The sequence below is a fragment of the Ahaetulla prasina genome, chromosome 5, assembly GCF_028640845.1.
Source record: "Ahaetulla prasina isolate Xishuangbanna chromosome 5, ASM2864084v1, whole genome shotgun sequence".
NCBI classification, from domain to species: Eukaryota; Metazoa; Chordata; class Lepidosauria; order Squamata; family Colubridae; genus Ahaetulla; species Ahaetulla prasina.
Window position 1 is genome coordinate 66,648,491 of NC_080543.1, and position 25,885 is coordinate 66,674,375.

Below are 25,885 nucleotides of genomic sequence, written 5' to 3' on the forward strand. Positions count from 1 at the left end.
TATCATCCCATAGGTTTATACCTTACAAATAACAAATAACAAAAATCCTTTAATTTATATCCTAAACAAATCAATTCTAGAAATTAACCATAATCATCCTATTCACATCTTAAACATTCCTCCCCTCTCCTATTCTATATTCCATCATTTCCAAACCAGTTAACTTAGCATCCAACAACAAAGGATTCCCACTCTTTAAAACATTAATATAGAAATGTCTTGCTTTTATAACTGTACTAAGAAAATACTTTCTATCTCTAAAATTCATGGACAAACCCATTGGAGCTTCCCATCTAAAGTATATCTGATGTTTCTTAAACTCATACACTAAAAAAGCAAATTCTCTTCTCTTTCTTAACATTTTAGGAGGAATTTCCTTCATCATTTTTATATCTTGTCCCAATATTTGAAATTTATTTTTATAAAAGGCTTGCAAGATTTCATACCTAACCTTTTTAGTTGTAAAATAAATAACCACATCCCTCGGTAATCTATTTTGTCTTGCCCACCAAGAATTAACACGATAAATTCTTTCAATATTAAAGTCTTCTGGCTCCACACCCTTTATCTGAGCAAAAGCTTGCGTAAAAATCTCTTTTAAATTTTCCTTCCTACTTTCCCTCAACCCCCTCACCCTTATAGCATATTTCATTAATCTATATTGTAATATTACTCTTTCTTCATCTGCCCTATCTACCTTAGCCTGTATATCTTCCATCTTATTATCTGAGTTCCAATTGTTTTGATTCTTTTGCATTTCCTTTATTTTTCTCTGCATCTCTAAATTAACTTTATTAACTTCTTCCAAACTATCCTCCATCTGAATACAAGACCTTAATATTTGCGAAATTGCATCCTTTACCATTTTCATTTCCCTCTTCTGCTCTTCCACCACTTCCTTAAAATCCAACATCTCTTTCTCTATTTCATCAAATTTTTGATCTATTTCTGAAAAACGAGTCTCCAGAAACTCCTGTAAAAAATTTCTTAATTCCTCTTTGATTTCTTCTTTTAATTTTCGTATCAGAATTGAAGAAATTTCAAAGTTTTTAGTGGCTTTTGGTACTATTTGCTTAAAAGCCATTTTTTAAAATATATAACCTACCAAGTAATAGAGGACAAAAAGGGGTTAAAAAGGAAATATTAAAAAAACTTTTCTTCTAAATCACTATAATCCCAAAGAAGAAGAAAAAATATAAATCATAAAATTCATTCTTCCATTTAGTCAGTATCTTCTTGTATATCTCCTAGTTCCACACTAGCTGTTAATAAGCATTTCCTTAACTTTTGTTTCCAATACACAAATCGCCATTTGCTTGCATTCCACAAAACGCCATTTGCTTTCTTCTCTCCTATCTTCACAACAAATGTATCCTCTGTTAGGGGCTTGCATTCTTCTTACAAACAAATGCTAGAACTCCAGTTTCTGCTCTGTCCGCGTTACAATCCATCACAAATCAATTTCTGCCACGGAGATTGGATGCTACGTTTTTTTCGGCCAAAAGGCAGATGCCCTCCGAGTCTGGAACTTCTTTCAGGCTTTGGAAGGAGCACTCCCCTCAAGCCTCCAGAAACTTTTCTGGGGCTTCTCCGGGTGGCTCAACTTCAGCCTGAATGCTCATCTCTCCCTCTTTGCCCAAGGGGGAGATTTACAAGCTGCCAGACAGCTGATTAACACTGTCCTGGCAGCTCTACAGACTATGGGGTTAGCAGTCTAAAAAAGACTGCCATCAATGAAGCGGAGCCAAACCGGAAGCCAGCACATTGAATCTTTTGTCCCTGCAACACATAAAGATTATCCTGCTTTATGCCCTGTGCACATACACTTCAATTTCTTAAATCCTGTTCTGGTTGCATTAAAAAATGGCTGAAACAATATCCCACATTTCATCAAGACTATTTAACACCAACAGCACCTTCAGAGGTTCAGAAATCTTCATTCTACCCTGTTCCAACTCAATAAATAAAGTTTGCATTTGCACCAAATGCTTCTCTATATTTTCATGTGGCTGCAGTTGGGTTCTGTACAGTTGTCTCGAAAATAGCACAGCATTGCATGCTGATGCACTCACATGCACAATTTCAGCCAGATCTCCTTTGCAGTCTTTAAATCAGCTACATTCAAGAATTGTTCATTTCTAAACTTAAAATGATATAGGGTAGTGCCTTATCATGCTGCCTTTGATCTGCAGCTGCTAATGCTGCCTGGGGTGGATTGACAACAATATCCCAGAGCTCCTTAGCCTTCAGGAAGCATTCCAATTTTGCAGCCCAAATGATATAATTATTCTGTCCCAATCGAGGCAGAGCGTTCTCCTTGAATTCAACAGCCATCATGCAAGCCTTCTCTGCCTTGTTCTTTTTTTTTTAAATATAGGCTGTCCTTCAGCTTAATTACAGTTCAGTCTTACTGTGTCTGGTGTGCTCTGGGCCCATAACCTGTTAAGAGTTTGCAGCAAGCCAACCAGCATACAAATAAACAATTCAGCAGGATTCATTTATATAATAATAACAACAACAACAACAACAACAATAACAGGAGGTCTTCTAGTCCAGCCCCTTGCCCTTCCTTGCCCAGGCAGGAAACCCTATACCACTTCAGACAAATGGTTATCCAACATCATAAAAATTTCCAGTGTTGGAACATTCACAACTTCTGCAGCCAAGTTGTTCCACTCATTAATTGTTCTGATTGTCAGCAAATTTCTCCTTAGTTCTAAGTTGCTTCTTTCCTTGGTCAGTTTCTACTGATTGCTTCTTGTTCTACCCTGAAGAATAGTTTGACTCCCACTTCTTTGTGGCAACCCCTGAGATATTGGAAATCAGCTATCATGTCTCCCCTAGGCCTTCTTTTCATTAAACTAGACATACCCAGTTCCTGCAACCATTCTTCATAGATTTTAGACTCCAGTCCCCTGATCATCTTTGTTGCTCTTCTCTGCACTCTTTCTAGACTTTCAACATCTTTTTTACATCGTGGTGACCAAAACTGAATGCAATATTCCAAGTGTGGCTTTACCAAGGCATTATAAAGTGGTATTAACACTTCACATGATCTTGATTCTATCCCTCTGTTTATGCAGCCCAGAACTGTGTTGGCTTTTTTAGCAGCTGCTGCACACTGCTGGCTCACATCTAAATGGTTGTCCACTAGGATTCCAAGATCCCTCTCATGGTTACTACTATTGAGCAAAGTACCACATATACGGTACCTGTGTATTTTGGGGTTTTTTTTGCATTAATGTAGAACTTTACTTTTTTCACTGTTGAATTTCATTTTGTTAGATAGTGCCCAATGTTCAAGTCTGTCAAGATCCTTCTGTATCTTGAGCCTATCTTCTGGCGTGTTGGCTATTCCTGCTAGCTTGGTGTCATCTGCAAATTTGATGAGTTCCCCATCTATCCCCTCGTCCAAGTCATTGATGAAGATGTTGAAGAGTACTGGGCCTAAAACAGAGCTTTGGGATACTCCACTGCATACTTCCCTCCATGTAGATGTAGTTCCATTGAGGTCTACTAGTTGAGTGTGGTTGGTCAGCCAGTTACGAATCCATCTGGTGGTGATGCTGTCTAACCCACATTTTTCTACTTTATCTAGTAGTAGTTATGGTCTGCTTTATCAAATGCTTTACTGAAGTCCAAGTAAATTATATCGACAGCATTCCTCTGGTCCACTAATTTTGTCACTTTGTCAAAAAATGCAATAAGATTAGTCTGGCATGATCTGTTTTTGACAAACCCATGTTGGCTTTTGGTTATTACTTTGTTTGCTTCTAGGTGTTCAGTGATTCGTTGCTTGATTATCTTTTCCAGAATCTTCCCTGGTATTGAGGTCAGGCTGATAGGTCTGTAGTTTCCTGGATCTGGGTTTTTTTTTTTTTTTCCTTTTTTGAAGATGGGAACTACATCAGCTCTTTTCCAGTCCTCTGGCAGTTCCCCTGTGCTCCAGGATCTTTGAAAGATATAGTTCAGTGGTTCTGAGATCTCATCTGCCAGTTTCTTCAGAACCTTGGGGTGTAATCCATCCAGTCCTGGTGATTTGAACTCGTCTACGGTAGACAGGTGTTCATTTACCATTTTCTTCCCTATTTTAACTTGTGTTCCTAATCTGTTTTTTGTAGTGCTGTTTTTGATAAGTTGGATTGTTTTTTCCTTTTGTGTAAAGACAGATGCAAAAAATGAGTTGAGTAGTTCTGCTTTCTCCCTGTTGCTTGTCACCTTCTTGCCACTTTCTCCCAGCAATGGGCCCATTGTTTCCTTGACTTTTTTCTTGTTTTTAACATGTTGGAAGAAGCTTTTTTTGTTATTTTTTTACTTTTGTCGCTAGCCTTTGTTCATTGTGAGCCTTAGCTTTCCTCACTTCATCTTTACAGGCTCGGGCTATTTGCTGATATTCTGCCTTAGTTATTTGCCCCTCTTTCCACTTTTTATACTTGTCGTTTTTGTCTTTCAATTTGTCAGATAGTTCTTTATGCAGCCATGCTGGTTTCTTTTGAGATCTATTATTTTTCTTCTTCATTGGTATTTTGCTAGACTAGGCTTTTGTAATCTCACTTTTCAAAATTTCCCAAGCTTCTTGAGTTGTTTTCCCCTTGAGGATTCTCATCCATGGAATCCTTCTTAAGTTCTCTCTAAATTTATTGAAATTAGCTTTCTTAAAGTCCAAGACTCTAGTTTGACTTTGCTCTACTACTTGTGTTTGCATAATGTTGAATTCCAATATTGCATGATCACTTGCCCCCAAGTTTCCTGTAGCTTCAACACCTTCTATCATTTCATCTCTGTTAGTGAGAATTAAATCCAATATGGCTGATCCCCTTGTTCCCTTCTCTACTTTTTGGGAAACAAAGTTGTCTGCCAGGTTTGTTAGGAACCTGTTGGATCTTCCACTTGGTGCAGAGTTCGTCTCCCAGTTGATATAAGAAACTTCTTTATATACAATACCATACAGCAGAAGCCAGAACCAGAACTCATAATCCAGAAGTACAGAATCAATAATCACAGAAGCTATAGAAATCACAGAAGCACTCATATACATACAGATCAGTGAACCTAAGCCACGCCCAGAGTCTGAGCTCTCTGGGTCACCAAACAGTCCCCATTGGCTGATCTGTTACCATGTTTATTCCAATTTCTGAACTCTCACACACTGACATACAGGTAGTCCTCTACTTATAGTCATTCGTTTAGTGACTAAACACCATTGAAAAAAATAACTTATGACCATTTTTCAAATAACCATTGCAGCATCTCATGGTCATGTGATTGGGATTCGGATGTTTGGCAACTTGCTCATATTTATGACAGTTGCAATATCCCTGGATCACATGTTCATCTTTTGTGACCTTATGATAAGCAAAGTCAGTGTGGAAGCCAGATTCCAGAAAATAAATTAACTTTTTATTGTAATATTATCTGAATTTATTTTGAGATATGCTATGTCAGGTAATAGCATAAATTAATATGTGATGCATAGTGCAATTACAGAGAAGCTTATAAAGCAAGTTGGATACTATTGCTAGATTCTGCTTAGAAAAAAATAATGAAATAGTATTAAAATATGTGCATGTTCAGAATTCCTTCAATATTACTGTATACATTTTTAAAATATTAATTTACATGTTTTCAGAATGATTTACTCATCATTTATTCTATAAACATTTATTTTTCTATGTATATTTGCTAATTAATGTGTGTATACTAAGACCAAAAATAATTAAATGTATATAATACATAGAAATAGAAAAAAGATGTTTATTTAAGTACAATCTTTGATAGTGAGATATATGTGTGTGTGTGTGTGTGTGTGTGTGTAAGTCTTTGGTTATTCGGGTTTTCTCCCACGTAAAATTCGAAGTGTCTTGGCGACATTTCAGCGAAGTCTCATTCGTCATCTTCAGGCTTCAGCTTCGTGCTTCTGGGAGCAATGTGTGATTGCAGCTGTTTCTTCCTTTTTAACTGCTAGTGGGATTCCAGAGAATGGAACTGCTAATGGATTCCAGAGAAATAAGATTACCAAACTAATCCAAAAAGAACCCCCCACTAAAATCCAAGACAGAGAACAAGAAAATGGCACAGCCCTCCTCCCATATATAAAAGGCACCACAGACAGAATCAGCAAGATCCTCCACAAACACAACATCAAGACAGCATTCTGCACAAACTGAAAAATATCCACCATCCTAAGAAACCCCAAAGACAAAATTGAGTTAGAAAATCAAGGAGTATATGAAATCCCATGCACCGCCTGCCACACCACATACATTGGACAAACCAACAGAAGAATAAGTGCACGCATTGAAGAACACAAGAACTCAGTCAAAAGAGGAACCAACTTCTTCCTGGTCCAACACCTTAAAGCCACAGGACACAATATTGACTTTAAAAGACCAGAACTATCGCCAAAACTGAACACTTTAACAACAGAATAATCAGAGAAGCCATCGAGATAGAAAAACGCCCACACAGCATGAACAAACGAGATGATACCTCCCGCCTACCAGCCATTTGGAAACCCGCCCTTATTGACAAACGAGTCCCTAACACGAGGAATGACACCAGACCCACACTGACGAGGTCCACACAGGATGTCACCACCACACATCCAGCCAGAAAGCAGACCCAAACCCACACTGATCATGAAGCACGACCAAGGACCAGAAGCCAGACCGCAGCTGCAACATTAGCCATTTCAAACCCCTCCAATCCATACATGCAGCAGACTGACACCCACTATGAAGATGTAGCACGACCACGAACACGAAGCCAAACAACAACAATGCAGCTCACCAGCTCAAATCCCCCTGCAACTCAGACTAATCTGAGCACAACCAAGCCCCCACCCAAACAGGACACCCCCCCATCCAATCAGAGCACAAAAAAACCCCCATCCAATCAGAGCATAGCCAAGCTCCCACCCAATCAGTTCAAACCCCCACTAGCAGTTAAAAAGGAAGAAACAGCTGCAATCACACATTGCTCCCAGAAGCACGAAGCTGAAGCCTGAAGATGACAACTGAGACTTCGTCGAAACGTCGCCAAGACACTTCCAATTTTACACGGGAGAAAACCCGAATAACCAAAGACCTACATGCAAACACCCACGAAAACCTCAGAAAACAAATATATATATATATATATATATATATATATATATATATATATATATATATATATATATATATATATATATATATATATATATATATATATATATATATATATATATATATATGTAGGTCTTTGGTTGTTGGGTTTTCTTCCACGTAAAATTCGAAGTGTCTTGGCGACATTTCAGCGAAGTCTCATTCGTCATCTTCAGGCTTCAGCTTCGTGCTTCTGGGAGCAATGTGTGATTGCAGCTGTTTCTTCCTTTTTAACTGCTAGTGGGATTCCAGAGAATGGAACTGCTAATGGATTCCAGAGAAATAAGATTACCAAACTAATCCAAAAAGAACCCCCCACTAAAATCCAAGACAGAGAACAAGAAAATGGCACAGCCCTCCTCCCATATATAAAAGGCACCACAGACAGAATCAGCAAGATCCTCCACAAACACAACATCAAGACAGCATTCTGCACAAACTGAAAAATATCCACCATCCTAAGAAACCCCAAAGACAAAATTGAGTTAGAAAATCAAGGAGTATATGAAATCCCATGCACCGCCTGCCACACCACATACATTGGACAAACCAACAGAAGAATAAGTGCACGCATTGAAGAACACAAGAACTCAGTCAAAAAAGAGGAACCAACTTCTTCCCTGGTCCAACACCTTAAAGCCACAGGACACAATATTGACTTTAAAAAGACCAGAACTATCGCCAAAACTGAACACTTTAACAACAGAATAATCAGAGAAGCCATCGAGATAGAAAAACGCCCACACAGCATGAACAAACGAGATGATACCTCCCGCCTACCAGCCATTTGGAAACCCGCCCTTATTTACAAACGAGTCCCTAACACGAGGAATGACACCAGACCCACACTGACAAGGTCCACACAGGATGTCACCACCACACATCCAGCCAGAAAGCAGACCCAAACCCACACTGATCATGAAGCACGACCAAGGACCAGAAGCCAGACCGCAGCTGCAACATTAGCCATTTCAAACCCCTCCAATCCATACATGCAGCAGACTGACACCCACTATGAAGATGTAGCACGACCACGAACACGAAGCCAAACAACAACAATGCAGCTCACCAGCTCAAATCCCCCTGCAACTCAGACTAATCTGAGCACAACCAAGCCCCCACCCAAACAGGACACCCCCCCAGCCAATCAGAGCACAAAAAAAACCCCATCCAATCAGAGCACAGCCAAGCTCCCACCCAATCAGTTCAAACCCCACTAGCAGTTAAAAGGAAGAAACAGCTGCAATCACACATTGCTCCCAGAAGCACGAAGCTGAAGCCTGAAGATGACAACTGAGACTTGAAACGTCGCCAAGACACTTCCAATTTTACGGAGAAAACCTGAATAACCAAAGACCTACATGCAAACACCACGAAAACCTCAGAAAACAAATATATATATATATATATATATATATATATATATATATATATATATATATATATATATATATATATATATATATATATATATATATATATATATATATATATATATATATATATATGTAGTCTTTGGTTATTCGGGTTTTCTTCCACGTAAAATTCAAGTGTCTTGGCGACATTTCAGCGAAGTCTCATTCGTCATCTTCAGGCTTCAACGTCTCTGACCAGAAGCATGAGCTGAAGCCTGAAGATGACAAATGAGACTTCGTCGAAACGTCGCCAAGACACTTCCAATTTTACACGGGAGAAAACCCGAATAACCAAAGACCTACATATATTTGCAGGTCTTGGCATATTCGGGTCTTTTCCCATGTAAGGTTGAGAGTATCTTGGCGACGTTTCGACGAGATCTCATTCATCATCATCAGGCTGGTGCTTTCGGCTTTGTGCTTGTGCGAGCAAAGCGTGGTTGGAGCTGCCATCTTTCTATAAATATTGGTGGGGAGGTGGGGAGTATTGCTGTAAGTGGGTTGGTTGGCTGTGTGGTTGCATCTTTATTGGTAGATGGAATGGGTATTTGCAGATTAGTTAGCTGTTTCATAGCATCCTGTGTGGGTGTGGTCCTAGTTGTGTGCCCATTAGTCTTTTGTGTTGTAACGACCTGGTTAATGGGCTGTGTGGAAACATCCTTAGTTCTGGGAATGTGACCTCCTGTAGTGGTAATGGCTTCCTGGAAATGTCCTGAGTTCTGGGAATGTGACCTCCTGAGTCTTGTGCTGTAACATCCTCGATGGTAGGTTGTGTTGTAATGTCCTGAGCTTTTGTGTTGTGGCCTCTGGAGTTCTGTGATGTGATATCCTGAGCAGATGGCTGTGATGCAGCATCCCGGGTTTTGGTTTGGCTCAGAGTCTGAGGTCTTGTCATGTGTTCCTGGCGTGTGTCAGCTTGCTTTGTGTGGGGATCAGAGGGGGGCGCAGCAGCCGGTGGTGCCAGCATGGTCTGGCTTCTGGATGGTGGTTGTGTTTCGTCTGTGGGATGGGTTTGGGTTTGAATCTGGTGAGGATGATTGGTGGTGGCATTGTGTATTGTCCTGGGTCCGGTGTCAGTTTTTGTGGCTGGGACTTGTTTGTTGACTAGGGCTAGTTTCCAGATGTCTGGTAGGCAGGAGGTGTCCTGTTTGTTCATGTTGTGGGGGTGTTTCTCTATTTCAATGGCTTCAATGTTGTGGTGTTCAGTTTTGGAGATTAATTTGATTCCTTCAAAATCAATTTCATGTCCTGTGGTTTTAAGGTGCTGGAAAAGGGAGGAGGTTTTTTCTTCTTTTCTGACTGAGTTATTGTGTTCTGCGATGCGTGCATTTATTCTCCTATTAGTTTGTCCAATATATGTGGCTGGCAGATTTTGCATGGTATTTCATAGACTCCTTGGTTTTCTAGATGGATATTGTCTTTGGGATTCCATAAAATGTTGGCTATTTTTTGGTCTGTGCAGAAGGCTATCTTGATGTTGTGTTTGTGGAGAATTTTGCTGATTTTATCTTTGGTGCATTTGATGTACAGGAGGAGGGCAATGCCGTTGTCTTGTTCTGTGTCTTGGTTCTTGGGCGGTGTCTCCCTTTGGATTAGGTTGGTAATTGTGTTTCTTTGGAATCCGTTGGAGATTAATATGTTTGTGAGAGTATGTAATTCAGTTTTCAGGTGGTCTCTGTCAGCAAAGACCCACTCCATCTACCAATCAAGATACAACCACACAGCCAACCAACCCGCTTACAGCAACACTCCCCATCTCCCCACCAGTATTTATAGAGAGACGGCAGCTCCGACCACGCTTTGATCGCACAAGCACGAAGCCGAAAGCACCAGCCTGAAGATGATGAGTGAGATCTTGTCGAAACGTTGCCAAGATACTCTCAACCTTACGCAGGAAAAGACCCGAAAATGCCAAGACCTACACACACACACATACACACGCATACACGCACACACACACATATATGTATGTATGTATGTATATCATTTTGCAAACTTAGTCTTTATTACATGGTTACGTCTCTTTCTATAGTTGTGTCTAACTAAATTGAAAATATTGGGTATATCTTAAAGCAAATGCATTGGCAATCAATTATTTTCTTTAATGTCTATATTCTGCAGAAAATGGTAAACTGTACATGTTTGGAAGCAACAACTGGGGACAACTAGGCCTTGGAACAAAGAATACTGTCAGCAAGCCAACTTGTGTGAAAGGTTTGTCTTTAATTTATATGTCAGGTTTTAGAATAGATCTGATCTTTCTAGTTTCCAACATAAAATACTTTTACATATCATACTGCATTAAGACTTGAAGTCTTCCTATTCAGTATTGTTTTTAGGAATTCTGTGTATTTATGGAGAAATAGGTTGTGCTGTATTCAGTAATTTTCAGGTAAATGCTTAGAGGATTGCAGTTTTGCTAAATTATTTTTACGATTCAGACCTAACTTCAATAGAAAATCCAGCTTACTCATGAAATGCTATGAAATGCTGGGATAGATAATGATTGGAAGATTAATCTCCTATAAATTTGGATACTTAGCAGATTTCACAATTCATTTTATAATTATTAAAACAACAACAATAATAATAACCTTTTGTGTCCTTAATCCATAGTTCTAAAACCTGAAAAAGTGAAACTAGCTGCTTGTGGGAGAAATCATACTTTGATCTATACAGGTATGTAATTTATTTGTTTATATGCCAAAGAAGTTTTCCTGTAGCAGCTTTCTGCTTTGGTAGACAGTAACATAGAATATAATGTAATTTCAAAATACATTGTCATGAGATTATAAAGCTATTTTATACTGAATCTAATGGTCTTTCGGTCTGGTAGCAACTTCTTGATATAGTATATATTGGACTTAGGCAGAGGCATTCTTTGGTAACAGCATCAAAAGGCTCGAATTTCCATCCAAGAGAAGCTTGTCTTGCTTCTGTTTTAATGTCCTTGTTAAGATGATAAAAGCCTTCATATTAAGAGAGTTTTCTGAACTGGATATGAAATTGGGCATTTTTTTTCTTACTATATTGTAAGACTATAAAGTTTGTTCTACAAAAGTATGATTTATCAGAATTTTATTTATCTGAAGAAAAAACAGATTATGACCTTATTTAGATAAGCTAAGGCCTTTCTCAGCCTTCCATCAATGGGAAACTGTCTGGGAAACAATGGGAATGTGGGCTTTACACAAGCAATAGCTGCTATAGCTGTGCCATGAGCCATATTTGGAAGAGAAGTGGTGATTTGGACTGTATGTGGGCATAAAGTCGCTTCTTGAACGAATTGCCAACAAATGCATGCCTATGCACATTTCAGATCACCTTTTCTCCCAGTAATCCAATTTATTGCACATCCCTAATTTCTATAATTAATTAATGGGCCATAAAAGTCACTGAATCAGTTTCCAAGTACATTTTGGCCAGAAACTTTTTTTTTTAGGATTTGACAATGAATGAATTTTTAATAGGATTTTGCTTGCAGTAACCAACATGTGAATCAAAATATAAATAATTTGCTGGAGATTTAGGAATTTAGCTATTCTTTTTTAAAAAAAGTTGTATGTCCAAATTATAGGTTTTCATTTTTCTGAAAAATAGAAATTATTTTTAACAGATGCATTCCTATCAATGCTTTTAATAAAGATGAATTAGAGAAATTTGAAAGGCATTGTGAAATCAATAATTCTGAATATTATATAATTATTATATACATGTATCATGCTCTATTTTGCATTTTGCATTTGATATAAATTTACTTTATGAGATTGAATCAAGTTGCACATGAGAAAGATATTTTCTGGTCAATTAATTTCATGGCCATCATTAGCATTCGTAGATGAGTATTTGAACACATTTATGGATAATTAAGTTTAATTTGAATTTTAATGCTAATTAGTGCTAATTGCTAATTAAGCTGTTACATCGCTGAAATATTTCCATATATTGTAATAGTTAAATGAATTATTTGTACCTTCAATTGATACCCTGAGTGCTAATACATACATCGAAATAAAAGTTAGCATGTCATTTTATAGAATTGCAACTTGTCCAGGAGGATAAGAAATGCATGTTTTAAAATAGTCATCTTCAATTGGAAAGGAAAGGAGAGTGAAGAAGGACATATATTTTCTAAGAACATCTCTTGCAAACCACATTCTGTAGGATATATAAATACTATATCAGCACTGACCTTAGTGCTGACTTGTTAAGAGGGCAGGAGATACTCGAACTGAAGCCAAATTTGCCATTTGTTAACTGATGCTCATTATGTAAGAATATTTTTTTAAATCTTTTCAAACGTAGTGATGAAACAATTTATATTTGTGTTGGAATTAATTTTATTTTTTGTTGCTGTTAATTTTTTGTAATAAAAGCTTATTTGTGTGATAAAATTACATCCATTCAGTAAAGATGGTGATTAGTATGCGTCCTATAATGAGGAGCATGTAATATGAATGTCGGATATAGAATTTCAAGAGAATGAAATTAAAATGAGATTGAAATTTTAAATATTACTCTATGAGTTATGTAACTATTTTTTTTAAAAAAAACCTTCATTGTCATGCAAAGAAAATAGAGTGTCTTTCAGGGTACAGACTTTTTATGACCCTTAAAATGAAATAAACCAATAAGTGAAGTCTAAACCATGCTTTACCACATCCAACAGGGGAAAAAAGATAAGCAGTTTCTGGTATGAATAATAGATGAGGACAGGAAAGGAATTCTTCCATTTCTCTAGGTTTCCGTTTATTAGAATAGAATAGGATAGGATAGGATAGGATAGGATAGGATAGGATAGGATAGAATAGAATAGAATAGAATAGAATAGAATAGAATAGAATAGAATAGAATAGAATAGAATAGAATAGAATTCTTTATTGACCAAATGTGATTGGATGCACTAGGAATTTGTCTTGGTGCATACGCTCTCGGTGTACATGCATCAAGAATCATAAGGTACAACACTTAATGATAGTCATAGGGAAACAGTCAATATAAATCTTAAGGATACCAGCAATAAGTTTACAGTCATACAGTCATAAGTGGGAGGAAATGGGTGATAGGAACGATGAGAAAATTAATAGTAATACAGACTTAGTAACTAGTTTGACAGTGCTGATGGAATTATTTGTTTAGCAGAGTGATGGCATTCGGGGAAAAACTGTTCTTGTGTCTAGTTGTTCTGGTGTGCGGTGCTCTATAGCATCATTTTGAGGGTAGGAGTTGAAACAGTTTATGTCCAGGATGTGAGGGGTCTATAAATATTTTCACAGCCCTCTTTTTGATTTATGCAGTACATAGGTCCTCAATGAAAGGCAGGTTGGTAGCAATTGTTTTTCTGCAGTTTTGGAATAATGTCAAGGTTCCAGAAAAACCCCTTCTGCATTAAAAAAAACTCAGAAGCCATTGTTTTCCAGAGTTCTTTACTAGCATGAGGAAACTGGCACACGATGAGTGAAATTCCAAAACTGAATTTCCGGATTCTTTTCCCAGTTATACAAACCCCAAGAGTCCCACCCCCCTGATCCCTTTGATGGTCACATGGTCCCACGTTCTCCCAGTTCATTCGAATATCTTCTTGCCACTCTTCCTGCAGATGTGAACACCATCCGACCTTGACCGCTTGAAGAATGTTACCATACCCCTCAGCCGCCCTTCCTCCCCTCAGGGGAAAAATGTGGCAGCGTCTGGTACCCTAAAGTCTAATATGGTTTCCAGGCCTGACACTAATTATCCTCTGAAGCCTGCATCTGTCTTATTGGGTTGCAGAATCAAACCAGACAGTTATAGAGGTGCAGATAACAGACTCAATAATTTCTCTGTAGAACTGGATCAGCAGCTTCTTGGGCAGTCTGAGCTTTCTGAGTTGGTGCAGAAAGAACATTCTTTGTAGTGCTTTTTTGATGATGTTTTTGATGTCGGGTGTCCATTTTAGGTTGTGAGATATAGTAGAACCTAGAAAATTGAAGGTCTCTACTGCTGATACTGTGTTGTTTAGTATTGTAGGAGATGGTAGTATGGGAGGGTTTCTCCTAAAGTCCACCACCATTTCTATGGTTTTTTTATTCAAAAAGTTTTACAAAATTTTTTCCCCCTTTCCCCCCCTCCTCTCCCCTCCCTTCACAACCCCCGACTTCCCGGAGCGGACACAAGGTATAGTTAAAATAAAACAAACATATGCTAAAAATTTTCATCCCAACTTAATTATACCCTACAATCATCAATTCCTAACTTCCCCAAAAACAATCAAAATAATACATCATAATCATTCAAAAACAGTCTGATAACTCTTAGTCTGATATCACGTTGAATATAGTCAATCCATTTTTTCCATTCCTTTAAGTATCTTTCTTGCGTATTGTCTTTCAAAAAGGCTGATATCTTCGCCATCTCAGCCAAATTGGCAACCTTCAATATCCATTCTTCTATTGTAGGTACTTCTTTTTTCTTCCAGTATTGTCCTATTAGTAATCTTGCTGCTGTTATTAGATTTAAAATCAATTTAGTCTCAATTACTGTACAATCCGTAATAATTCCCAACAAAAAAAATTGCGGCAGGAACTTTATCTTCTTTTCCAAAACATTTTGTAAAATCCACCAAATTTTTATCCAAAAGGCCTTTATGTCCTTACAAGTCCACCAAATGTGAAAATATGTAGCGTCATCACAATTACATCTCCAACATTTTGCTTGCATATCTGGATACATACACGATAATTTTTTAGGATCTAGATGCCATCTATAAAACATTTTATAAAATTTTCCTCAGATTCTGTGCTCGTGAATTTAACATTTCTAACCCAAATTTTTCCCAAGTTTCCAATAATATTGGCTCCTGAAAATTTTGTGCCCACTTTATCATACAGTCCTTTACCAAGTCCCTTTCAGAATCTATTTCAAGTAACACATTATACAATCTCTTTATATGCTCCTGACACTGATTTCTAATTTGCTTTACCAAATTTCCTCGTTCTACTCTATACCAATTTTCTGATCTTCCTTCCATCTAGCACGTAGTTGCTCATATTGAAACCAAGTATAATTTTTCCCTTCCTCTTTTAATACTTGCAGAGATTTTAATTGCAAATTACCTCTTTCAGTATACAAAAGATCTTTATATGTAATCATTTCCTGATTCTGTTCTATATTTATATTTTCTATTGTATGTCTAGGACTTGCCCATATAGGAACCTTATAATTTAGTTTATAAGAGTATTTTTCCAAACACATGAAGAGCAGTTCTTAGCACATGATTTTTAAAGGCCTTATCCACTTTTTGTCATAAATTAAATATGCATGCCATCCATATAACAAATCATAACCTTCTATATTCAAAATTCTGTCCTCTGTTAAATTAAACCAATCACTTATTGCAGAGAGAGCAGCTGCTTCATAATATAATTTAAAATTAGGCATTTTAAACCTCCCTTTCCGAGAATCTTGAATTATTTTCATTTTAACCCTAGCTTTTTTACCTTCCCATATAAATTTATTAATTCCCTTCTGCCATTCCTCAAGATTCTTATCTTTCTTAATTATTGGTATCATCTGAAAGTGGAATAAAAATCTAGGTAAAACATTCATTTTAATAGCAGCAATTCTCCCCAGCAAAGATAATTGCAATTTTTCCAAACAATCAACTCCTTCTGAACTTTTGCCATAAAACCTCATAGTTATTCTTATACAATTTCACATTTGACGATGTAATATAAACCCTAAGTACTTAACCTTCTTTACAATTTCAAATCCTGTTATTTCCTCTAGTTTTTCTTTCTGTTGTCTGGCCATATTTTTATTATCACTTTTGTCTTTTCTGATTTACCTTAAACCCTGAAACCTTCCCATATTGATCAATTATTTCCAACAAAGATTTACTAGAATTTATAGGGTTTGTTAAAGTAATCACCAAATCATCTGCAAAAGCTCTTAACTTATATTCATGTTGTCTAACTCTAATTCCTCTATCTCCTTTACTTCTCGTATTTTATCCAATAATGGTTCTAGAGTTAAAATAAACAATAATGGTGATAAAGGACATCCCTGTCTTGTTCCTTTCGCAATCTTAAAAGGTTCTGTTAAGCTACCATTGATTATAATCTGTGCTGTTTGCTCTCCATAAATTGCCCTAATTATTCTTAAAAAACCATCTCCAAATTGCATCTTTTCTATTAATTTAAATAAAAAATCCCAATGCAATCGATCAAAAGCTTTCTCTGCATCGAGAAAATAAATGCTGCTGGAATAAAAAATTTTCTTTTCTAAGTACTCCAGTAAATTAACAATCTGCCTAACATTATTCCTCATCTGTCTCCCTTTTATAAATCCAGATTGATCATTATGAATTCTTCGCTGCAGAATCAACATTAATCTATTAGCTATTATTTTAACAAAATCTTATAATCATTATTTAAAAGTGAGATTGGCCTATAATTCCCAGGTTTAGAACAATCCTGTTCCTCTTTTGGTATCAATGAAATAAAGAGGTTCTCCATGAGAATTCCCCTCCTAGTTGTATCTGATTAAATAATTCCTTAAGTGGACCTAACATCTCATCCTGTAAATTCCTATAATAACTAACTGTGAGCCCATCCGTACCAGGAGTTTTCCCCATTTTAATTGTTTAATTACCAAAATAATTTCTTCAGAGGTTATAGGCCGATTCAGTTCATCCGTTTGTTCTAAAGTTAAATTTTTAACCTTATATTCCTTCAAATAATTATCAATATCCCTATTCAATATATTATCTTTAAGATATAAATTTGTATAATATTCTAAAAAGCTTTTTAATTTTATCCTGTTGATATCTCTCTTTACCTTTATATTCTATTTTTCTATAGTACGTTGTTTTGTCTTTTCCTTAAAGTGTATGCTAACCACCTACCAGGTCTATTTGCATTACAAAAGTATTATGTTTGGCATATTGTATATTTGTTGCCACCTGATCAGCCATTATCATATTAAATTGATTCTGTAGTAACTTTATTGCATCTTTAAGTTTTTGATCATGTGGGTTATGTATTTATAATTGTTGTTTCTTATAAATTTCCTCTTCTAAATACCTACGCTGTCTTTGTTGCTTATTTCTCTGTCTATTATTAATATATATTAATACACCTCTCATAAAAGCTTTACTGGCGTCCCAAACCATTTCTATCGATGTTTCATTATTCAAATTATAATCAAAAAATTCTTTCATCTGCTTTTTACATTGATTTACATTATCCTGATATCTAAACAAATTTTCATTTAATCTCCAAGTTCTTCTACCCTCTTTTCCATATTGCAATTCCATCCAAACAGGACTATGATCAGACAAACATCTTGGAAATATCTTAGTTTTCTTCACCCTAAAAAGCAAATCATTAGAAATTAAAATAAAATCAATACGTGAGAAGGATTGATGCCTATCAGAGAAAAAGTATAGTCTCTTTCCTCCAAATTTAATCTCCATACATCTCTCAACTCAAAATCTTCTATCATATCAAAAAGGATTTAGGCAGCTTTGCGTGTGCAGGTATCTTCTTAGAAGAAGTTCTCTTGTCCTTTCGTGTATCTATTACTCCATTCCAATCTCCCAATATAATGCACGATTTATAATCCCATAGAATCAACTTATCATATAACATTCTATAAAATTTTCTTGTTGCTGATTGGGTGCATATATACCAAACAAGAGAGTCCTTTTTGTTTCTATTGTAAGTTCAATAGCAATATATCTTCCGTGAATATCTGCCTCTATTAACTTGGCTGGTATATCTTTTCTCAAATAAACCACTATGCCATGTTTTTTCTCCAAAGCTGAAGCAACAAAATGTTTACCTAACTTTGAGTTTATTAGGTACTTTTGATCTGATAATTTAATATGCTTTCTTGTAAGCAAATAACATCATTTTAAATTGTTTCAAATAATGAAATATTTTCTTCTCTTCTGAGCTGAGTTCAAACCATTGACATTCCAAGTCAAGATTTTATTTGCCATTACTGGGCTGCTGAAGCTTTTGAGCAATCAACTGAAGATCGTCCTCCCGTATCTTCGGCCGTGCTCCTCCCACCGCTTCTGTAGCAGAATCCTGAACTTTACTTTGAGTTTGTTGCTCCTTTTCTTTACGCTTAAGGGCTCCCCTCGTCAGTCTTTGTTCTTGTGGTTGTTCCTCAGATGGTAACATCACTGGAATCACCTCAGCTTCCACACCCATTTGAGTCTCTTGAATTCTTTTTTCTGTTATTTCTATTTCAAGTTTCAGCACTGTAGAAAGAAAATCTTTGGCCTTAAGCACTGTGTCAATACGATATCTTCTTCCTTGATAATACACTGTCAAACCAACTGGAACCTCCCATCTAAATTGAATCTGGTATTTCTTAAGTTCTTGTGTAAAAAATGTAAAGTCCTTTCTATCCCTTAACATCTTGGGAGGAATCTCTTTCAAAACCTTCAACTCCTGTTCTCCTATTTTCAAGTTTTTCTGAAAAGCAACTTGCAAAATTTGATTCCTCACTGTTCTTTTCAAAAAATAAACCACAATGTCTCTAGGAAGTTTCTTTTGCCTAGCAATCCAAGAATTAACTCTATAAATTTTGTCAATTTGATAAGCAACCTCTTGTGGATCAAGTTCAATAAATTCAGCCAGAGCTTCTGATAAAATTTTTTTTAAATCTTCCCCTTTCTCCTCATTCAAACCTCTAATTCTCAGAGCTCCTTCCATCATTCTATACTGCATCACCACCACTTGATCTTCATTTTTGTCCAATTTGATTTGCATTCCCCCCATTCTATTTTCTATTTGTTGATTTGACTGAACAATTTCTTGCACCTCCTCCTCCACCACCTCCAGTCTTTTTGCCAAACCTTGAAAAGCCATCAAGATATCTTCTCTTATTTTTTTATTATTCTCTTTTATTTCTTCTCTTATTTTCTCATTATTATCCATAATCTCCTTAAACCTTTCTTCAAACACTTTCCCTTGCTCTTTAATCAGATCTTCTAAAGCTGGTTCAGAACCCTTCTGCCCCAGTCTTAGGTGGTTTAGTAGCCATTTCAGTTTTAAAATTCACAAAATATAAGTCTAGAAACTTCTCTTTTCCCCTTTAAGTATAGGAGAGCTCAGTTCACTTCATTAAAATCCACACATAACATTTCTTATCTTCTTAGTTACACAGGCTGTTTAGAATTCCATTCGTCACTTTCACTCCCTTTCAGGCGCCATCTTAAAGTCAGTTGAAACAAAGAAAAAAAGTTTCTTTTAAAAGGTAGAAGTCAGGAGATCAAAAATACTTGCAATCCAGTAATTGTTCGCTGCACTCATTCCGTCTGCTTAAAGAGATCCATAAAGATAAGACAAATAGCAGAGATGGACACTTTCTTCTTTTCCTGCTTTTGCAGAAACACTGAAGTCGGAGATGGCAGGAATATTTATGGGACCGTCGACCCTCAGGGCTCTGCTTAATTAAAACAAAGCCTCTGGGAGGTCTACCAACATTCCTGCTCTTATCTTTTCCCTTTCATCCAGGGAAAGAGATTAAAGCCGGCTTTTCCTGGCTTTTACGATGTTCAGTGCGGAGCCCCTTTAATTAGGAGCTCAGCGAAGAGGTGGCGCCACCGGAAGTCTCCATTTCTATGGTTTTGAGTGTGTTAGTTCCAGATTGTTTCGAGCCTAGTTGTTCAACTTCCCATCTGTATGCGGATTCATCATTGTCTCGAATGAGACCGATCACTGTTGTGTCATCTGTGAACTTCAGTAATTTAACAGATGGATCGTTAGAGATGCAGTCAATGGTATACAGAGAGAAGTGGGGAGAGCACACAGCCTTCGGGGGGGGGGGCCCTGTGCTAATTGTACAGGTATCTGATGTGATTCTGTTTAACTTCACCTGCTGCTTTCTGTTAGGAAGCTTATGATCCATTTACAAGTGTGTTAAGGTACCGCTAGCTGGTTTAGCTTAGTTAGAAGAATATCTGGAATGATGGTGTTGAATGCTGAACTAAAGTCTACAAAGAGGACCCTTGCGTAGGTCTTTGGATATTCAAGATGTTGTAGGATGTAGTGCAGAGCCATATTAACAGTATCATCTGTTGGTCTATTTGCTCAGTATGCAAATTGCAGGGGATCTAACAGCAGATCTGTGATGGTTTTCAAGTGGGACAGCACTAGCCTTTCAAAGGTTTTCATAACTACAGATGTTAAAGCAACTGGTCTGTAGTCATTCAGTTCCTTGATGGTGGGCTTCTTCGGCACTGGGATGATGGTAGAGTGTTTGAAGCAAGAAGGAACATAGCACATCTCTAGTGATTTATTGAAGATACGGATGAAGATGGGGGCCAATTGGTCAGCACAGACTTTTAAGCAAGAAGGAGTTATCTTGTCTGGGTCTGGAGCTTTTCCTGGCTTTTGTCTGTGAAATAGGTCTTACACTTCCTTTTTTGTGATCACTGGGGGTTGTGAACCCAATGGGATAGGTTCAATTGTAGGAGGTTTGGCTATTGTTGGTGTTTCTGAGATGGGGCAGTTGTAGGAGTTTTGGTTGTTGTTGGTGTGTCTGAGATGGGGGTTGTGGAGATAGGTGGCTGTAGTTTCCTTTCAAATTTTCAGTAAAACACATTCAGGTCATCTGCCACTTGTTGATTTCCTTCAGCCTGGGAAGGAGGTTTGCCCTAACTGGTGATATTTTTAAGAGTTTTCCACATGTTTGCAGCTTCATTTGCTGAAAACGGATTCTTTAGCTTTTCAGAGTAGCTTCTTTTTGCTGATCTCCTTTAATACATTTCTGGCCTGATTGTACAGCATTTTATCACCTTTTCTGTAGGCTTCCTCTTTGGAATGACGTAGCTGCTTAAGTTTAGCAGTGAACCAACGTTTGTTGGTACTGTATATTCGCAAGTTTCTTGTTGGTACACATAGGTCTTCACAGAAGTTGACATATGGTATTACAGTTTCTGTGAGTTCATCTAAGTCTGCAGAGGTACTTTTGAAAACATTCCAATCAGTGCAGTCAAGGCAGGCCTGTAGTTTTAACTTTGCCTCCACAGTCCAGGTCTTCACTGATTTAATTGTTGGTTTTGTGGTTTTAAGTCTTTGCCTGTAAGTAGGTACAAGGTGAATCATGTAATGATCAGAGTGTCCCACAGCTGCTCGTGGTAAGGACCGATAAGCATCTTTTAGTGTTGTGTAGCAATAATCTAAAGTATTCTTGCCTCTAGTGGGACAATTGACATGCTGAAAGTATTTTGATAGCTCTTTCCTTAAGTTTGCTTTTTTTAGATCTCCCATAATAATGGCCAGTGAATCAGGGTATTTGGCTTCAGCCTCCATAATCTTGTCAGCTAAAGTTCATAATGCCTTGTTTACACAGGCTTGTGTGGGGACATAAACAGCAATTAGTAGAAATGAGGAGAACTCGTATGGACAGTAAAATGGTTTACAGTTGATAAGTAAAGACTAAGTTTTCATTATAGAATTTACAGTCATGGCTGAAATTGTTGGCACCCCAGAAATTTTTCCAGAAAATCAAGTAACACATTTTGCTATACACATGTTTATTCCCTTTGTGTGTATTGGAACAAAACAAAAAAAGGGACGAAAAAAAGCAAATTGGACATAATATCACACAAAACTCCAGAAATGGGCTGGACAAAATTATTGGCACCCTTAAGTTAATATTTGGTTGCACCACCCTTTGGAAAAAATAACTGAAATCAGTCATTTCCTATAACCATCAATAAGCTTCTTATACCTCTCACCCGGAATTTTGGACCACTCTTCCTTTGCAGTCTGCTCCAGGTCTCTCTTATTGGAAGGGCGACTTTTCCCAACAGCAATTTTAAGATCTCTCCACAGGTGTTCAATGGGATTTAGATCTGGACTCATTGCTGGCCACTTCAGAACTCTCCAGCGCTTTGTTGCCATCCATTTCTGGGTGCTTTTGGCGTATGTTTGGGGTCATTGTCATGCAAAGAAAATAGAGTGTCTTTCAGGGTACAGACTTTTTATGACCCTTAAAATGAAATAAACCAATAAGTGAAGTCTAAACCATGCTTTACCACATCCAACAGGAGAAAAAAGATAAACAGTTTCTGGTATGAATAATAGATGAGGACAGGAAAGGAATTCTTCCATTTCTCTAGGTTTCCGTTTATTAGAATAGAATAGGATAGGATAGGATAGGATAGGATAGAATAGAATAGAATAGAATAGAATAGAATAGAATAGAATAGAATAGAATAGAATTCTTTATTGACCAAATGTGATTGGATGCACTAGGAATTTGTCTTGGTGCATACGCTCTCGGTGTACATAAAAGAAAAGATACATGCATCAAGAATCATAAGGTACAACACTTAATGATAGTCATAGGGAAACAGTCAATATAAATCTTAAGGATACCAGCAATAAGTTTACAGTCATACAGTCATAAGTGGGAGGAAATGGGTGATAGGAACGATGAGAAAATTAATAGTAATACAGACTTAGTAACTAGTTTGACAGTGCTGATGGAATTATTTGTTTAGCAGAGTGATGGCATTCGGGAAAAACTGTTCTTGTGTCTAGTTGTTCTGGTGTTGCTCTATAGCATCATTTTGAGGGTAGGAGTTGAAACAGTTTATGTCCAGGATGTGAGGGTCTATAAATATTTTCACAGCCCTCTTTTTGATTTATGCAGTACATAGGTCCTCAATGAAAGGCAGGTTGGTAGCAATTGTTTTTCTGCAGTTTTGGAATAATGTCAAGGTTCCAGAAAAACCCCTTCTGCATTAAAAAAAACTCAGAAGCCATTGTTTTCCAGAGTTCTTTACTAGCATGAGGAAACTGGCACACGATGAGTGAAATTCCAAAACTGAATTTCCGGATTCTTTTCCCAGTTATACAAACCCCAAGAGTCCCACCCCCCTGATCCCTTTGATGGTCACATGGTCCCACGTTCTCCCAGTTCATTCGAATATCTTCTTGCCACTCTTCCTGCAGATGTGAACACCATCCGACCTTGACCGCTTGAAGAATGTTACTATACCCCTCAGCCGCCCTCCCCTCAGGGGAAAAATGTGGCAGCGTCTGGAACCCTAAAGTCCAATATGGTTTCCAGGCCTGACACTAATTATCCTCTGAAGCCTGCATCTGTCTTATTGGGTTGCAGAATCAAACCAGACAGTTATAGAGGTGCAGATAACAGACTCAGTAATTTCTCTGTAGAACTGGATCAGCAGCTTCTTGGGCAGTCTGAGCTTTCTGAGTTGGTGCAGAAAGAACATTCTTTGTAGTGCTTTTTTGATGATGTTTTTGATGTCGGGTGTCCATTTTAGGTTGTGAGATATAGTAGAACCTAGAAAATTGAAGGTCTCTACTGTTGATACTGTGTTGTTTAGTATTGTAGGAGATGGTAGTATGGGAGGGTTTCTCCTATAGTCCACCACCATTTCTATGGTTTTTTTATTCAAAAAGTTTTACAAAATTTTTCCCCCCTTTCCCCCCCCTCCTCTCCCCTCCCTTCACAACCCCCCCCCCCCGACTTCCCGGAACGGACACAAGGTATAGTTAAAAATAAAACAAACATATGCTAAAAAATTTTCATCCCAACTTAATTATACCCCTACAATCATCAATTCCTAACTTCCCCAAAACAATCAAGAATAATACATCATAATCATTCAAAACAGTCTGATAACTCTTAGTCTGATATCTCGTTGAATATAGTCAATCCATTTTCCATTCCTTTAAGTATCTTTCTTGCGTATTATCTTTCAAAAAGGCTGATATCTTCGCCATCTCAGCCAAATTGGCAACCTTCAATATCCATTCTTCTATTGTAGGTACTTCTTTTTTCTTCCAGTATTGTCCTATTAATAATCTTGCTGCTGTTATTAGGTTTAAAATCAATTTAGTCTCAATTACTGTACAATCCGTAATAATTCCCAACAAAAAAAATTGCGGCAGGAACTTTATCTTCTTTTTCAAAACATTTTGTAAAATCCACCAAATTTTTATCCAAAAGGCCTTTATGTACTTACAAGTCCACCAAATGTGAAAATATGTAATGTCATCACAATTACATCTCCAACATTTTGCTTGCATATCTGGATACATACACGATAATTTTTTAGGATCTAAATGCCATCTATAAAACATTTTATAAAAATTTTCCCTCAGATTCTGTGCCTGCGTGAATTTAACATTTCTAACCCAAATTTTTCCCCAAGTTTCCAATAATATTGGCTCCTGAAAATTTTGTGCCCACTTTATCATACAGTCCTTTACCAAGTCCCTTTCAGAATCTATTTCAAGTAACACATTATACAATCTCTTTATATGCTCCTGAGACTGATTTCTAATTTGCTTTACCAAATTTCCCTCGTTCTGCTCTATACCAATTTTCTGATCTTCCTTCCATCTAGCATTGAATTTAGAGGCTACAAGAGAACAAAAGACTTTATGAAGAAAAATTTAAAGTAATAACTGATGAGATGTCTGAAATGAAAGAGCAGATATCAGAAATTCAAGTGGAAATAAAGAAGTTAAGAAGGATTTGTAATTGCAGTACAAAGTTTGGCAAAAATGTGATTTTATTAGAAGAGGAGGTTGAAGAAATTACAACATAATAAAAATTAGAAAATAAAATGATGAATTTCAAAGTAAAATGGAAAAACAGATGATGAAATAGTTTTGATACAATATAGAAATATGGAATTTGCTCTAAGAATCTGTTCTGAAAGAGAATAAAGAAGAGATTTAAGGAAATTTTTCTGAAGTATTTGCTGAGATATTAGCAGCTCGTCCAGCAGATGTGGCTTATCAAATTGATAAAATATATCGTGTGAATTCTTGGATAGCAAGGCAAAAAGTTGCCAAGGGATGTTGTTATTTATTTTACAAATAGAACAGTGAGAAATCAGATTTTGCAAGCCTCATAAGGGGAGAAGATTCAGATTGCTGGTCAAGATATTTTAATATTAAAGGAAATTCCACCAAAATGTTAAGGGCTAGGAAGGAATTTGCCTTCCTGGTGAATGAACTTAAAAACGTCAGATTGAATATAGATGGGATATTCCAACTGGTATAATAGTATTATGCAGGAAAGCATCGTCTCAATACAGTTGGAAAAGCAAGAGAATTTTATGTTGAGGCATTAAAGTTGGAAGTCTTCCATTGGAAGCTAGAAGAAGGAGACTGAAGTGAAGGAAAGAGAAGTGAAGCAGGTACAAGAACAGATTGTGATGGAAGAAGATTTATTACAAGTGTTGGAAATACCTGTGACGTTCAGATTCAAAAGAACAAAGGCTGAAAGAGCTGCTAAACGCAAGGAACAAGAGATGAAGGCACAACAACAACTGGCAAC

General features: G+C 37.0%; 1 protein-coding gene across 6 annotated transcripts in view; it reads left to right on the top strand.

Annotated features, from left to right (window-relative positions):
• RPGR (retinitis pigmentosa GTPase regulator) overlaps positions 1–25,885 on the top strand; it is a 139,565-nt gene that overhangs the window by 13,200 nt on the left and 100,480 nt on the right. For all 6 annotated transcript variants that reach the window (XM_058186589.1, XM_058186591.1, XM_058186588.1 and 3 more), the window contains 2 exons: positions 10,682–10,774; positions 11,177–11,239. In XM_058186589.1, coding sequence (XP_058042572.1) covers positions 10,682–10,774; positions 11,177–11,239 — 156 coding nt within the window. The remainder of the gene's footprint in view (positions 1–10,681; positions 10,775–11,176; positions 11,240–25,885) is intronic.